Below are 14,789 nucleotides of genomic sequence, written 5' to 3'. Positions count from 1 at the left end.
CAATCGACGCACTCTGTTTGCCACATGAGCAGATCGCTTACCAAATCATATATTTCTTGGCAAACTTTGAAAGTTTCTGCATCCTTACATCCTCCAAAACATTAAACTTGTGCTGGGCGGTGAAGTAGAGTAGCCCCGGAATCCGCAGGAAGTCCGCCGTGACGTTATTCTCATCATCCATGATGAGAGAGTTCCCAATTAACACATTTGGTTTTAATAAGAATTGACAACAGATTTAAAACAAATCGAATTGCTGAGCTTTCGTTTACCCATACTTAACCTGATTACGACTGAAACAGTGCAAGAAACGGGTAAAAATATAACATGTTTGTGAAATAATTCAAAGTGACACCTATGCGTTGCATGGTTTTTGTACTACCAACAGAAAAGCTTAATCGCGCTGTTGACAGAATTTTTTTTCTGATATTTCCCTGAAGTTATTAATCTACAAAAAAAAAAAAAATGTCAGACATTTTTCACAATATCAAATGGCTAAAATATATTTCGGTAATTCATCAATCCCTTAAAGCAACATCCTACGTCAAAAAAGCAACAAAACCCCGCTGCCCTTGAAGGTCGAAATCTCTTTACGACGTTTGAACTTATACCAATTTGATATCTGTGCTTGAGAAGTACGCCAGGAACAATGATAAAGTCTGGAAAACGTTTCGGAATTTTCATCATTAACATCACCTGTTTGTTCATCGGATTTTGTGAGGCCATGCTATTTCCTGCCACTGTAATTCTAACTAGATGCATTTAAACATAATTTTATAAAAGTTTCAGTAAATCAATTTATTTGTCAAATTAAATTTGTATGCCTAAATCTAATCACAATCTAATCACAATAATCTTTTTATATCTGCAATACTGTGCTGCGGTTGAACTTTCACTCTACGATCCGATGTGACAACGTCCCCTTGCTGTGCCAATCTTTCTACAGTTGTTAGTAGCCGAATACGTCTGCAAGCCACCGCTTGTCTTTCTTCGGGGTGCTCTACTTCCGACTTGACTTTTGCATCCAAGTCAACCACAAACTGCAGGTAGGTTTCAATGGAACCGAATTCTGGGTACTGCCGGCTTTCGAGGTACAACCAAAACGCTAGATTCCCCGTTGCCAAATCCGGGTGCAAGCTATAGAATCCGTAAGCATTACAATAGATATCTTTGGCTTCCGAATGCACCATCATACAGTCGCCGTATGCTCTCATCGTCAACAAGTAAAAGGCATAATCTTCTAGTGCCCTTGCGTAAGTAATACTCATCGGTCCGAAATTGTGCGACGCCCAGCTGACTGCCTGGGTTATTAAAAGTTTTGCTCGTCTCAGTTGTCCACGAGCGAGACAGGCTTTAGCCAACTGTCGTAATGCCGAAACTATTACTTCATGATCGTTGTCGTCCGTTAGCAGCTCCAGCACTGACAATCCCTGCTGATAACTTGCTTCGAATTCGCACTGTTCGAAAAGACTTACCGCGATGGCGCTGTGGACATCAGCCAACGTACTCGACGGGATATTCTCTGTTTGCGGTAGCAGTATTTTTATATCGCGAATTGTCTGCTTGGATGCCTCGTGACGACTGGAGAGACTTTCCGCTAGAAGCAGCGTACGCAGGATACACAACTCATGAACTGGTTGGTCTTTGGACCGTATTCTCAATTCTCTCAACAAAACGACGGCTTCGGTGTACCAACCCGAATCTACAAGCAGCATTCCGAACTCCAAACAAGTAAAGGAACAAAGCTGATCTTCCAATGTGGGGGACGATGCTATAAGGGAACAAAACTTCTCCACCAACTTCCAAACAAAGTTCTTGGTCCACTTTTCCATCCGAAGGAGCCATGTTGTTAATTTCACAAACGCGTACGGATGGGGCTCGTACTGAAGCAGTTTAACTATGTTGTATGGATTGGATAGAATTGCCTGATGAATTTGAGATTGCTCTGGTCGATATTGTATTTGTTCTAGTACATTCAGCATGCGTGGTAATGGACTTTCCTCTAGTTCTCTTACGAAAGAATCACTTTGTTGTACCAATGGCATCGAACGATATGAATCGAATGCTGAAGAAGCAGTTACAGTCCCGGAGTTGGATGATGAGGGATACGCTGTAGTCCATGATTGTCCGGTTGAATCCATGTTTTTTGTAGTAAAGATAATACGAATTGAACTGTGTGATAAAACTTTCCAGCTGTGAATGATGGAGAACTAATCCTGCAGAATAGATACGGCGTCCTTAAATAGCAGATATCTTTACCTAAAGTTTTCGGTTTGACGTCTGCCTAAGTATACCTATCCTATGATATACCTACCCGCGCTACCTAAACATAGGGAAAATAGTGAACGATTTCTTTTCGTTTAGGTAAATATTGGATTAGCGGGTTAGGTAAAGCCCGGGGGGCCCTGTAGCCGCAAGGTTACCGAGTCTGCCTTGACAAGCGAGTGGTCGTGGGTTCGAATCTTGGTAGAATCAGGCCATTCGATGTTAAGTGACTTTAGCATGGGTTTATTCTCAAGCTCCTCCACATCCTTCCTACTGCATTCTGCATTTACTAACAATGAAAGCCTCTTGCTAGGGCAAGTTATAAGAGTGGTACTTGCTTGAGTGCGAATGAAGCCTCTTGTTCAAGGGCAAATTATAGCTTGTTCCGCTTCCTGGTTATAGGAACGAGATTGGTAATGCATAAATAGTAAGGAACACATACATACACACATACACACCCTCACTCTGTGCTGAACTCTGCTTTACCGACCACCGAGCCTTTAGCCGGGACTGGTTATAAGAATTATACTTGCTTGAGGTGCGAATGAAGCCTCTTGTCCAGGGACAAATTGTAACTAGTCTCCGCACTTCCTGTCTCTAGAGCTAGATTGGTTGAAAAGTAGTAAGAAACGTAGAGGCAAAAAGGGGTGAAAACACACCGACATTTTAAGCATGGATAATAAGCAGTTCGCTCACTCTATAGCGATACTGCAATAACAACGAAGTGCGGAACAACACCTGGATAAGATCACAATAGATCAAAATGGTGGTCGTAGTGATAATATCCACACACAAAAAAAAGGTAAAGCCCTAGCTCCTAGTGGTACATTCCCAGTTTTAAAAATTCGAGAGTTGCTCGAGCATTCCGTCTACCACGTTTTCAGTTGCGAATAAATTCTTACAGTATATCGATAGTCTCTGTTAACCTTCCATTACTCGCGCTGTTGTATTTTGTACAACACTTGTAGATTTTTGAATGCCATTTTGTTTTAAAGTAACAGATCGATGTCAAACCTATGCGTATTCTTCAATAAACTCATTATGAACAAAACGACATAATTATTAAATAGATCAATGCTTTAAATTGTTCTGAAAAATAGATCAGCATAAACAGAAATCGCAGAAACGATGCAAGCGCGGTACGAGGGGTACCGCAATTGGTCCCTACTGGAATTTTCTCTCGTTTCTTCATAAAGGAAAATGGTTTCTGTTAAGTTATTCATCAGTTGATGATCATTCCGCAGGTGTGAAAAAGTTCACAATTTCGTGGCTTCAGGACGCTAGTATATGGGTCAGTTTTCTGACTGTGTTATATCTACGGAATCTGTTTTTTTGTAAGGACTTGTTTTCAGAAAATGTTGTAATAGACCAAAAACCCGAGTTAATCCACCTAGCGGCGTGACCTAGCCTTTCTACTGCCACAATCATCATTATTTAATTGCTCAGGAACATCTATAATTAACTTGACTATATTTTTAAATATCCGTTCCGTATGCCTTAAAATCCTTATTTACCAGTAAAATTCACAACGTATTACGTAGAATAATTATATTTTCTTTCCTTGGGTGCGTAAATACTTGTAAGCGTCATTTATGTTAGTTGATTATTTAGTTTTATAATCGGTCGGCCTTAACTTTCGGGCTTCAGAGCCACATGCGAAATTTGTTTTGAATTGACAATATGAAATATGTGTTCATAGCAGATTTTTTGATATTTTGATATTAATACCACAATTAGCATCTTTGAAAAACAAGAGTTCAGAAAAATTTTTATATACTTCACTTTTGAAGAAAAAGGATTTCGACAACAAAATGATTAATCTCAAAATTTTACTATTAGTTTGCTTGGCTTCAATTGTGCAATATATCTGAATCAGAAAAAATAACTGAATAGAGCATTAGATATGAAAAAGAGAAATTGAACTTTTTCTTAGCTGGCGCTCCTTCAGATAATTATTTTTGCATGGAAATCAAAACTTAAGCTTCTTTTGAATGTATTTCATGAAAAGATAGTCATTAGCTTGATCGCATCGTTTTTACAATGTTAGTGGGTTAGGAAAACAAGACGAGGTCGAAAAATAGTGCAAAAGCTGCGCCACAAACATGCTTGAGAATGGGAAATATAATCGATATGATTTCCAGTGATTGTCATTTTTGATTTATTTATTAAAACATGATACATGACATAAGACATCTGTCCTTTAAAATGTCACTAACGAAAACAAATCTTACAAAATTACTACCGCGCAACGTTTACTTCCTATTTTTCATATAACATTTCTAAGCTCTAGTATCTATTGATTGAAAAGAGCATCCATTGATGCGCAAAATTTGTTTGAAATTTGTATAAATTTATTTGGAAAAATCAACCTACTAGTATTTTTAATCCTATACACCACTATACCTACATGCTTAAAGTAACTGCTTTTCTTCGCTTTTTGCTTTTCTTGTACAATTGTGAATAACAACAAGTGAAGAAAATGACAATTGAAATCTGAAATCAAAGAAAAGAAAAAGCTTTTCGATTGAATCCCACTATTTAATATTTATTTGCAACAGATACGTAGTTCGCCTACGACGTGCAGGCTTCATCAGTGTCTTATTTCAAAGCGTATACGTATCTGTCGCGAATAAATATTAAATAGTGGAATTTAGTCGGTAAAAGTTTTATCTTTTCCTTAAATTCAGAGTTCGTATTCCACTAAGAGGCTTCAAAAACTTCAGACAATTGGCCTGTTTCTCACTTCTCTTGAATTTCAATGCAAATTTAAAAATTGCAAATTGTCATCACATACACACATACATACACACATATATACATACATACATACATACATACATACATACATACATACATACATACATACATATATACACACCAACATCACACAGATTAAATACAATCAACATTTGATTGATATGTTTTGATTTCAAACGTTTTAACGGTTTAATATACGGTGCTTAAGTGTTAAAGATTGAATAACTTTTGAATGAACCGTCCGATTTTAAATAACTCGGTTTCGTTTGATAGATTTCAGCAGTAATTTTCAAATAATAATAAAATGTGTGATGTTTTTCATTGAATTAATGCTTATATGTTACAAAAATATGTTTTAAATACTATTTTTTCACATTTCTTTATGTAACTTTCAAACTACAAGTCCAATCGTCATCGTCAATTTGGATGTTAAGGGTTTGCAAGGCTCCTCTTTCATATGCAATCAATTTTGTTCAAATTGGTTAAGGGACCTATGAGATAATGAAGTCCCATATTTTTCGTATTTTTATACATAACTTTTGAACTAAAAGTCCGATCAAAATGAAATTCAATAGCGACCTATGGGACACCTACACCTTTCATTTGAAACTAAGAACATTAAAATCGGTCCAGCCATCTCCGAGAAAAGTGACTGAGATTGAAAGCGTTACACACATACACACACACACAAACACACACACACACACACACACACACACACACACACACACACACACACACACACACATACACACACACACACACACACACACACACACACACACACACACACACACACACACACACACACACACACACACACACACACACACACACACACACACACACACACACACACACACACACACACACACACACACAGAAAATGCTCAGTTTTCAAAACTGAGTCGAATGGTATATGACATTCGGCCCGTAGGACCTTCTTTCCATTTCCGGTTTTCCAAGTGATTTCTATACCTTTATACTATATATTTATACTAGCTGACCCGACAAACTTCGTATTGCAACAAATTAACCTGTGTTGTACATAAATCATGAATCTCGGATGATCTTTGTCACAATCTCGAGTTTTGCAAGCCCCCCAGTGGGTGGCGCTTCCGACGGCGGGTCACCGGCAACACTCGCGACCGTCTCGTCCCGAATGATCTAGTGTTACTATAGATAGTTTTTGTGGTCTTGTATTGACTAGTGTTTTATGGAAGAGTCTCGAATTTCTCGAGTTCGATTAGTTTTTGAGTTTCGCAAAAATTTCTGTTTTATTTGTATGAGAGTCCATATCCCCCTATCACAGGGGTGAGAGGTCTCTAACTATCGTAAAATAAATTCAAGACTCCAAAATCTCGCACATGCTAAATTTGGTTCCATTTGCTTGATTAGTTCTCAAGTTATAAGGAAATTTGAATTTCATTTGTATGGGAGCTCCCCTCTTAAAAGGGGAAGGGGTCGTAATTCACCATAGAAAAAAATTCTGCCATCTAAAACTCCCACATGCCAAATTTGGTTCCATTTGATTGATTAGTTCTCGAGATAAGAGGAAATTTGCATTTCATTTGTATGGAAGCCCACCCTCTTAAAGGGGAGATGGGCTATAATTCGCTTTCTAAAGAAGAGAGGGGTCTCACCATAGAAAAAAATCTTGCGTCCAAAACCACTTACATGTCAAATTTGGTTCCATTTGCTTGATTAGTTCTCGAGTTATGAGGAAATTTGGTTTTCATTTGTATAGGAGCCCCCCCCCTCTTAAAGTGGGGAAATCCATAGAAAATATACCATAGAAAATATTCTTGCCTACAAAAATACCCACATGATAAATTTGGTTCCATTTGCTTGATTAGTCCTAGAGTTATGAGGAAATTTGTATTTCGTTTGTATGAGAGCCCCCCCTCTTAAAAAGGTAAGGGGTCCTAATTCATCATAGAAAAAATGGTTGCCTCCAAAAACACCTACATGCCAAATATGGTTCCATTTGCTTGATTAGTTCTCGAATTCTGAGGAAATTTGTATTTCATTTGTGTAGAAGCACTCCCTCTTAAAGTTGGGAGGGGTCCTAATTCACCATAGAAAATATTTTTGCCTCCAGAAACCTCCACATGCCAAATTTGGTTCTATTTGCTTGATTACTTCTCGAGTTATGAGGAAATTTGAATTTCATTTGTAAGAGAGCCCCCCCTCCTAAAGTGGGTAGGGGTCCCAATTCATCATAGAAAAAATTTTTGTCTCTAAAAACACCCACGTGTCAAATTTGGTTCCATTTGCTTGATTAGTTCTCGAGTTATGAGGCAATTCGTATTTCGTTTGTATAGGAGCCCCCCCTCTTAAAGTGAGGAGGGGTTCTAATACACCATAGAAAATATTCATGCCCTAGAAAACTTTCACATGCCAAATTTGGTTCCATTTGCTTGATAAATTCCCGAGTTATGAGGAAATTTGCATTTCATTTGTATAGGAGCCCCCCTTCCTAAAGTGGGGAGGGGTCCCAATTCATCATAGAAAAAAATTTTGTCTCCAAAAACACCCACGTGCCAAATTTTGTTCCATTTGCTTGTTTAGTTCTCGAGTTATGAGGAAATTTGTATTTCGTTTGTATAGGAGCCCCCCCTCTTAAAGTGGGGAGGGGTCCTTATTTACCATAGAAAATATTCTTGCCCTCGAAAACTTTCACATGCCAAATTTTGTTCCATTTGCTTGATTAGTTCTTCAGTTATGAGGAAATTTGTATTTCATGTGTATAGGATCCCCCCCTCCTAAAACGGGGAGGGGTCTCAATTTACCATAGAATAAATTCTTGTCACCGAAAACACCCACATGCCAAATTTTGTTCAATTTGCTTGATTAGTTGTCGAGTTATGCAGAAATTTGTGTCTCATTTGTATGGGAGCCCCCCCTCTTAGTGGGGGGAGGGATTTCTAACCATCACTTGACAGCTTTACCAGGTGGTGCCGGCTGAATCATCTCGTGATTAGTATAGCAAAATGCTGTGTGATTTCCTATCGGCGTCTGAAGAATCCCATTCTGTTCAACTACTCCATCGACGGAACTGTTTTGAAACGTGTCGATCAAATTAAGGATTTAGGCGTTCTGTTAGATTACCAACTGTCCTTCAAAGCGCACTACTCTGCTACTGTGGACAAGGCTAATCGCCAACTTGGTTTTGTTTCGAAAGTTGCAGCTGATTTCACTGATCCACTGTGTCTACGCGCATTGTACTGTTCTTTAGTTAGATCTATACTCGAATTCGGGTCAATTGTATGGTCGCCATATGAAGAGTTATGGATTTCCCGAATCGAATCTGTGCAGCGTAGATTTGTTCGATACGCGCTACGTAACCTTCCATGGACGAATCCGCAAGACCTGCCTCCTTATAAAGACCGGTGTGCATTGATTGGCATCGAAACATTGGAAGATCGACGAAATGCCAACCAAGCTGTTTTTGGTGCAAAAATTTTACAAGGTGAAATTGATAGTCCCGCCCTGCTTGGTCAAATTCACATCTACGCACCACAGTGCATTCTAAGGCCCAGACAGTGGCTACGACAACCTCCTAGAAATACCTTATATGGCAATAATGACCCAATGTTGAGTGTGAGCGGACGATTCCAAGAGGCTTATCATTTATTCGATTTTAACGTGTCTACAAAGACCTTCCGTCAGCGAATTTACAATAGCATGTGATATATTACGTTACTTTAGATCATTAAGACCATATGCTGTCAGATGATTTTTTTTATAGAATAAACAGAATAAACAGAATCACTAAAACCTTTCCTGGCCCCAAAAAACCTCTACATGCATATTTTCATGCCGATTGGTTCAGTAGTTTTCGATTCTATAAGGAACATACGGACAGACAGACAGACAGACAGACAGACAGAAATCCTTCTTTATAGATAGTAGAAAGGCAAAACGCTAAGCTGATGAACGGAAGTTTCAAATTTTCTCACTATGTGTCATTACTGTGCGGAAAACTTTCTAAACATTCTTGCCCACGCGAATTAAAACACTACATCAGCCCTACTTTCCAAGATGCCAACAGCAGAAATGATATCATACTATGTTTTATGTGAAAAACATCTAAGAAAACATGATAACTTCTAGAAAAAAATCTAGTCTATAGAATGCTATCTCATTTTGGAACGATAAAATGATCTTTCCGAATGCAACAAGCTGTATACGGCCGCAATTGTAAAGTGTACAATTTGCAATACAATTTACAATTTGCAATTAGCGCCGGCTGGTGACAAACTTATAAAATTCCATCCCCGTACCGAAAGGTCTTGATTAACTTTGCTGGAGACAGTAACTTTCTAAATAGCCAAGATTTCGAGATATTCCGAGATAAATAGTGTTGTACAAAATACAACGCGCGAGTATCCGCGTTACAAAAGCTGACGCGAGTAACGGAAGGTTAATAGGATGGGATGGTTGAACTATTTTCTTTAATGGTTTACTTTCAGGACATCAAATGCGTTTAGATTAAATGATTAAAATCGATTCAAATGATAAAATCGTTCGCGAGAAGATTTTACACTTTCTCTTAAAGATCTACTCTCAGAACATTATTTTCCTTTTTATTTTTCGTCACCGTAACAATTTGGTGAAATTTCACCGAAAAATATCAATGAAACATATAACAAAGTTATAAAAGTCTTTGTCAAGCTCCTCTACCAACAAAACAAAAAAAAGCTTATTTCAATACGTTCTGTAGTTTCTGAGAAAAAAGAGTTTCTGAGAAGCGTTTCGGAATTTTCATCATTAACTTCACCTGTTTGTTCATCGGATTTTGTGAGGCCAAGATATTTCCTGCCGCTGTAATTCTAACCAGATGCATTTAAACATAATTTTATAAAAGTTTCAATAGTTTCAGTAAATCAATTTATTTGTCAAATCACATTTGTATGCCTAAATCTAATCACAATCGGGAAATTTAGAAAATACTCTTTTTATAACTGAAATACTGTGCTGCGGTTGAACTTGCTTTTCCACTTTTTACATAACATTGTTACATTACAATGTAACATTGCGATGTTTATGTAACATTGCAATAACATTAAAGCAATGAAACGTTAACGTTGCATTATTGCCATTGTTATGTAAAAAAGCAAAGCCATGGGTTTATACCGTCTTTAGACATTACCCTTCTTTATCGACAGACTTCGCAGCCGGCTGTTAGAGTACAGGAAAATTACGGGGCCAGTGCAACAATCCTACATTGTTATGTAACAATCCTATTATTTCTGTTATGTAACAATATAAATGTTTTTGTAACGTCACAAAAAATACTTAACTGTGACACCTCAATAATACTTGCCACCAGAATGTATGTACAGCCTCGAAAATACTATGCGAATTGACTAACTGCTAGCAAGTGCACTTAAAAGCTGATCATAAACTCACGCAGTTTACGATTAGCTTGCAAGCGCTTTTGCTAGCAGCTACATAGTCAATTCGCATAGTATTTTAGAGACTTTACATACATTCAGGCCTCCGTCACCAATCTTTGTTCTTTAAATAATCGACAAAAAAAAAGTACATTTAGATTCCAAATCATTTATTATCCGATTCCTTTTAATTCATGTAGGGTAGATGCTCGAGTAGTTGTGGTAGTACCTATAGTGGTGGAAACTTTAACTATTCCGTTATTTTTGCAGATTTTGGTACAGTTTGACAAGTATCGATATTGACCAAACTCGTGTTTTAGTCTTTGACCTTGAAATGCGGTCAGGCATTAATATTAATATTTTTTTTGAAACGATGGTTTTTACAATTGATGGAGGGACGGTAGGGGAAAGTAATGAAAATTTTTTGGGAAAGGAGAGGAAAGAGTGGAAAGGAAAGGGGGGGGGGGTAATAGGTAGCTACGCTTAACAAGTTGTCATTGTCGCTTAACAAGCATTGGACAAAAGATAGGAGTCACAACGACAACTTGTTAAGCGTAGCTACCTATTACCCCCCCCCCCCCTTCCTTCCTTCCCCCTAAGTATCGATATACCGGTTTCATTTGGTAAGTATCAAACGTCACACGCAGTGCCTTGTAAGTCGCAAGGGCCTGCATAGTGTCGTCGTCCCGCCAGTAAAAACAAAGTTAGATTAAACTTCTCGGTCGGTAGTTCTACAGTAGACGAAGGAAGAGGCACAATTTGTGCCTAAAAATAACTCAACCCATGTCGCTAGCATAATAAGAGGGGGTTGCAGTCTCCTTTTGTCCAGCACCTCTGTGGTGAACACACGGTGTTCAATACTGAAAGTAACACAATGTTACTGTTAAGTAACACAGAAGTAACATTGTGATGTTACAAAGTTATCAAAATTTGACGTAATATTTAAATAAAAAAATGGTAGCATTGTTACGTTAAAATGTTACCTGTAAGTTATGTAACAATAACATTAAGTTTGTTACATTAAAAACTTGAAGTTCTTGTTACATAACCTACAGGTAACATTTTAACGTAACAATGTTACCATTTTTAAAATTTAAATGTTACGTCAAATTTTGATAAAAGTTGGAATGTTACACATTTAAGGTAATATTTTAAGGCTACAGGTAATATTTTAATGTAACAATGCTACCATTTTTTTATTTAAATGTAACGTCAAATTTTGATAACTTTGTAACATTACACAAGGAAACATATAGTAATTACCCGGTCAACACTGAAAGTAACTCAATGTTGCTGTTAAGTAACATTGTAATTTTGATAACTTTGTTACATTACAATGTTGCTTCTGTGTTACGTAACAGCAACATTATGTTACATTCAGTGTTGACCGGGAAGGGATTTTACCAATTCAATCCTATTTTATCAACAGCACATCTTTTCAATACACTTCTAATGAAACAGTAAGCATGCGTATTCACGGGAAACTAGCAGTCATTGACTTTTCGTCGCAAAGCCCAATTTCGGAAGAAGTTTTTCGGCCCAAAAGCGAGATTGTGTTTACAAAAATGTATATACTGCATTCTTCTTGCCAATCTGAACACAACGAATGTATTTTCATAAACCGAATTCAAACAAAAAAAACTGCTTTTGAAATTGGCAGAATCGATGAGGACTAATTTCACCTTCATACAGAGTCGTATTATAACCGAACACTACAGCTGTAGAAAAATTTTCCAACACAGATATCAAATTCGCCGAGGTTTAATCGTCTTGCAGTAAAGAATTTGCAATCTGTTGGGGCAACGAACATGTGTCGTTTTTTCTGGCACACTTCCCTAACACAGACATCAAATTGGACTAGGTTTAATCGCGTTCGTAAGAAATCTGTTGGCACGAGGGGGCTTTGTCACTCTTTCTGGCGTACTTCCCAAGCAAGGACATCAAAATGGTCTAGGTTTAACCGCGGTGTTAAGAAATCTTGTTGAAATGAGGAAACTTTGTCACTTGTTTTGGCTTACTTCCCAAGCACAGATATCAAATTGGTATAGGTTTAGATCATCGTAAAGACTTGCCGTCAGACGTAGTCCTACGTCAAAAAGCAACAAAACCCCCCTGCCCTTGTAGGTCGAAATCTCTTTACGACGTTTAAACCTATACAAATTTGATATCTGTGCTTGAGAAGTACGCCAGGAACAATGATAAAGTCTGGAAAACGTTTCGGAATTTTCATCATTAACTTCACCTGTTTGTTCATCGGATTTTGTGAGGCCATGCTATTTCCTGCCACTGTAATTCTAACCAGATGCATTTAAACATAATTTTATAAAAGTTTCAGTAAATCAATTTATTTGTCAAATTAAATTTGTATTCCTAAATCTAATCACAATCGGGAAATTTAGAAAATAATCTTTTTATAACTGCAATACTGTGCTGCGGTTGAACTTTCACTCTACGATCCGATTTGACAACGTCCTCTTGCTGTGCCAATCTTTCTACAGTTGTTAGTAGCCGAATACGTCTGCAAGCCACCGCTTGTCTTTCTTCGGGGTGCTCTACTTCCGACTTGACTTTTGCATCCAAGTCAACCACAAACTGCAGATAGGTTTCAATTGAACCGAATTCTGGGTACTGCCGGCTTTCGAGGTACAACCAGAACGCCAGATTCCCCATTGCCAAATCCGGGTGCAAGCTAAAGCATCCGTAAGCATTACAATAGATATCTTTGGCTTCCGAATGAACCATTATACAGTCGCCGTATGCTCTCATCGTCAACAAGTAAAAGGCATAATCTTCCAGTGCCCTTGCGTAAGTAATACTCATCGGTCCTAAATTGTGCGACGCCCAGCTGACTGCCTGGGTTATTAAAAGTTTAGCTCGTCTCAGTTGTCTACGAGCGAGACAGACTTTAGCCAACTGTCGTAATGCCGAAACTATTACTTCATGATCGCTGTAGTCCGTTAGCAGCTCCAGCACCGACAATCCCTGCTGATAACTTGCTTCGAATTCGCACTGTTCGAAAAGACTTACCGCGATGGCGCTGTGGACATCAGCCAACGTACTCGACGGGATATTCTCTGTTTGCGGTAGCAGTATTTTTATATCGCGAATTGTCTGCTTGGATGCCTCGTGACGACTGGAGAGACTTTCCGCTAGAAGCAGCGTACGCAGGATACACAACTCATGAACTGGTTGGTCTTTGGACTGAATTCTCAATGCTCTCAACAAAACGACGGCTTCGGTGTACCAACCCGAATCTACAAGCAGCATTCCGAACTCCAAACAAGTAAAAGAACAAAGCTGATCTTCCAATGTGGGAGACGATGCTATAAGGGAGCAAAACTTCTCCACCAACTTCCAAACAAAGTTCTTGGTCCACTTTTCCATCCGAAGGAGCCATGTTGTTAGTTTCACAAACGCGTACGGATGGGGCTCGTACTGAAGCAGTTTAACTATGTTGTATGGATTGGATAGAATTGCCTGATGAATTTGAGATTGCTCTGGTCGATATTGTATTTGTTCTAGTACATTCAGCATACGTGGTAATGGACATTCCTCTAGTTCTCTTACGAAAGAATCACTTTGTTGTACCAATGGCGTCGAACGATATGAATCGAATGCTGAAGAAGCAGTTACAGTCCCGGAGTTGGATGATGAGGGATACGCTGTAGTCCATGATTGTCCGGTTGAATCCATGTTTTTGTAGTAAAGATAATACGAATTGAACTGTGTGATAAAACTTTCCAGCTGCGAATGATGGAGAACTAATCCTGCTGAATTAAATAACAGAATAGATACGGCGTCCTTAACCCTTTATAAGGCAGTGGCAACTATATTGCCACCAACAAAAATTTTTTATTTTGCTTCTATAATTATATTGATGTCATTATAGACGCAAAACAAATATTTTTCGTTGGTGGCAATATAATTGCCACGGCCTTATAAAGGGTTAAATAGCAGATAACTTTACCTAAAGTTTTCGGTTTGACGTCTGCCTAAGTATACCTATCCTATGCTTTTCCTACCTACGCTACCTAAACATAGGGAAAATAGTGAACGATTTCTTTTCGTTTAGGTAAATATTGGATTAGCGGGTTAGGTAAAGCCCGGGGGGGCAAGCCGCAAGGTTACCGAGTCTGCCTTGACAAGCGAGTGGTCATGGGTTCGAATCTTGGTAGAATCAGGCCTTTCGATGTTAAGTGACTTTAGCATGGGTTTATTCTCAGGCATTCTGCATTTACTAACAATGAAAGCCTCTTGCCAGGGCAAGTTATAAGAGTGGTACTTGCTTGAGGTGCGAATGAAGCCTCTTGTTCAAGGGCAAATTATAGCTTGTTCCGCTTCCTGGTTATAGGAACGAGATTGGTAATGCAT

At 38.4% G+C, this 14,789-nt stretch overlaps 1 protein-coding gene across 1 annotated transcript; it reads right to left on the bottom strand.

The window, feature by feature from the left end:
- Positions 1–12,794: 12,794 nt before the first annotated feature.
- On the bottom strand, positions 12,795–14,111 carry LOC128735670 (amyloid protein-binding protein 2-like). The gene has a single exon (XM_053830155.1). It carries the CDS (start codon positions 14,109–14,111, stop codon positions 12,795–12,797), a length of 1,317 nt encoding a protein of 438 aa, XP_053686130.1.
- Between the last annotated feature and the right edge of the window lie 678 nt (positions 14,112–14,789).

This window comes from Sabethes cyaneus, chromosome 2, assembly GCF_943734655.1.
Source record: "Sabethes cyaneus chromosome 2, idSabCyanKW18_F2, whole genome shotgun sequence".
NCBI lineage: Eukaryota > Metazoa > Arthropoda > Insecta > Diptera > Culicidae > Sabethes > Sabethes cyaneus.
The sequence above is the reverse complement of the archived record's forward strand: the minus strand, read 5'-3'. Positions and strand labels throughout refer to the sequence as shown.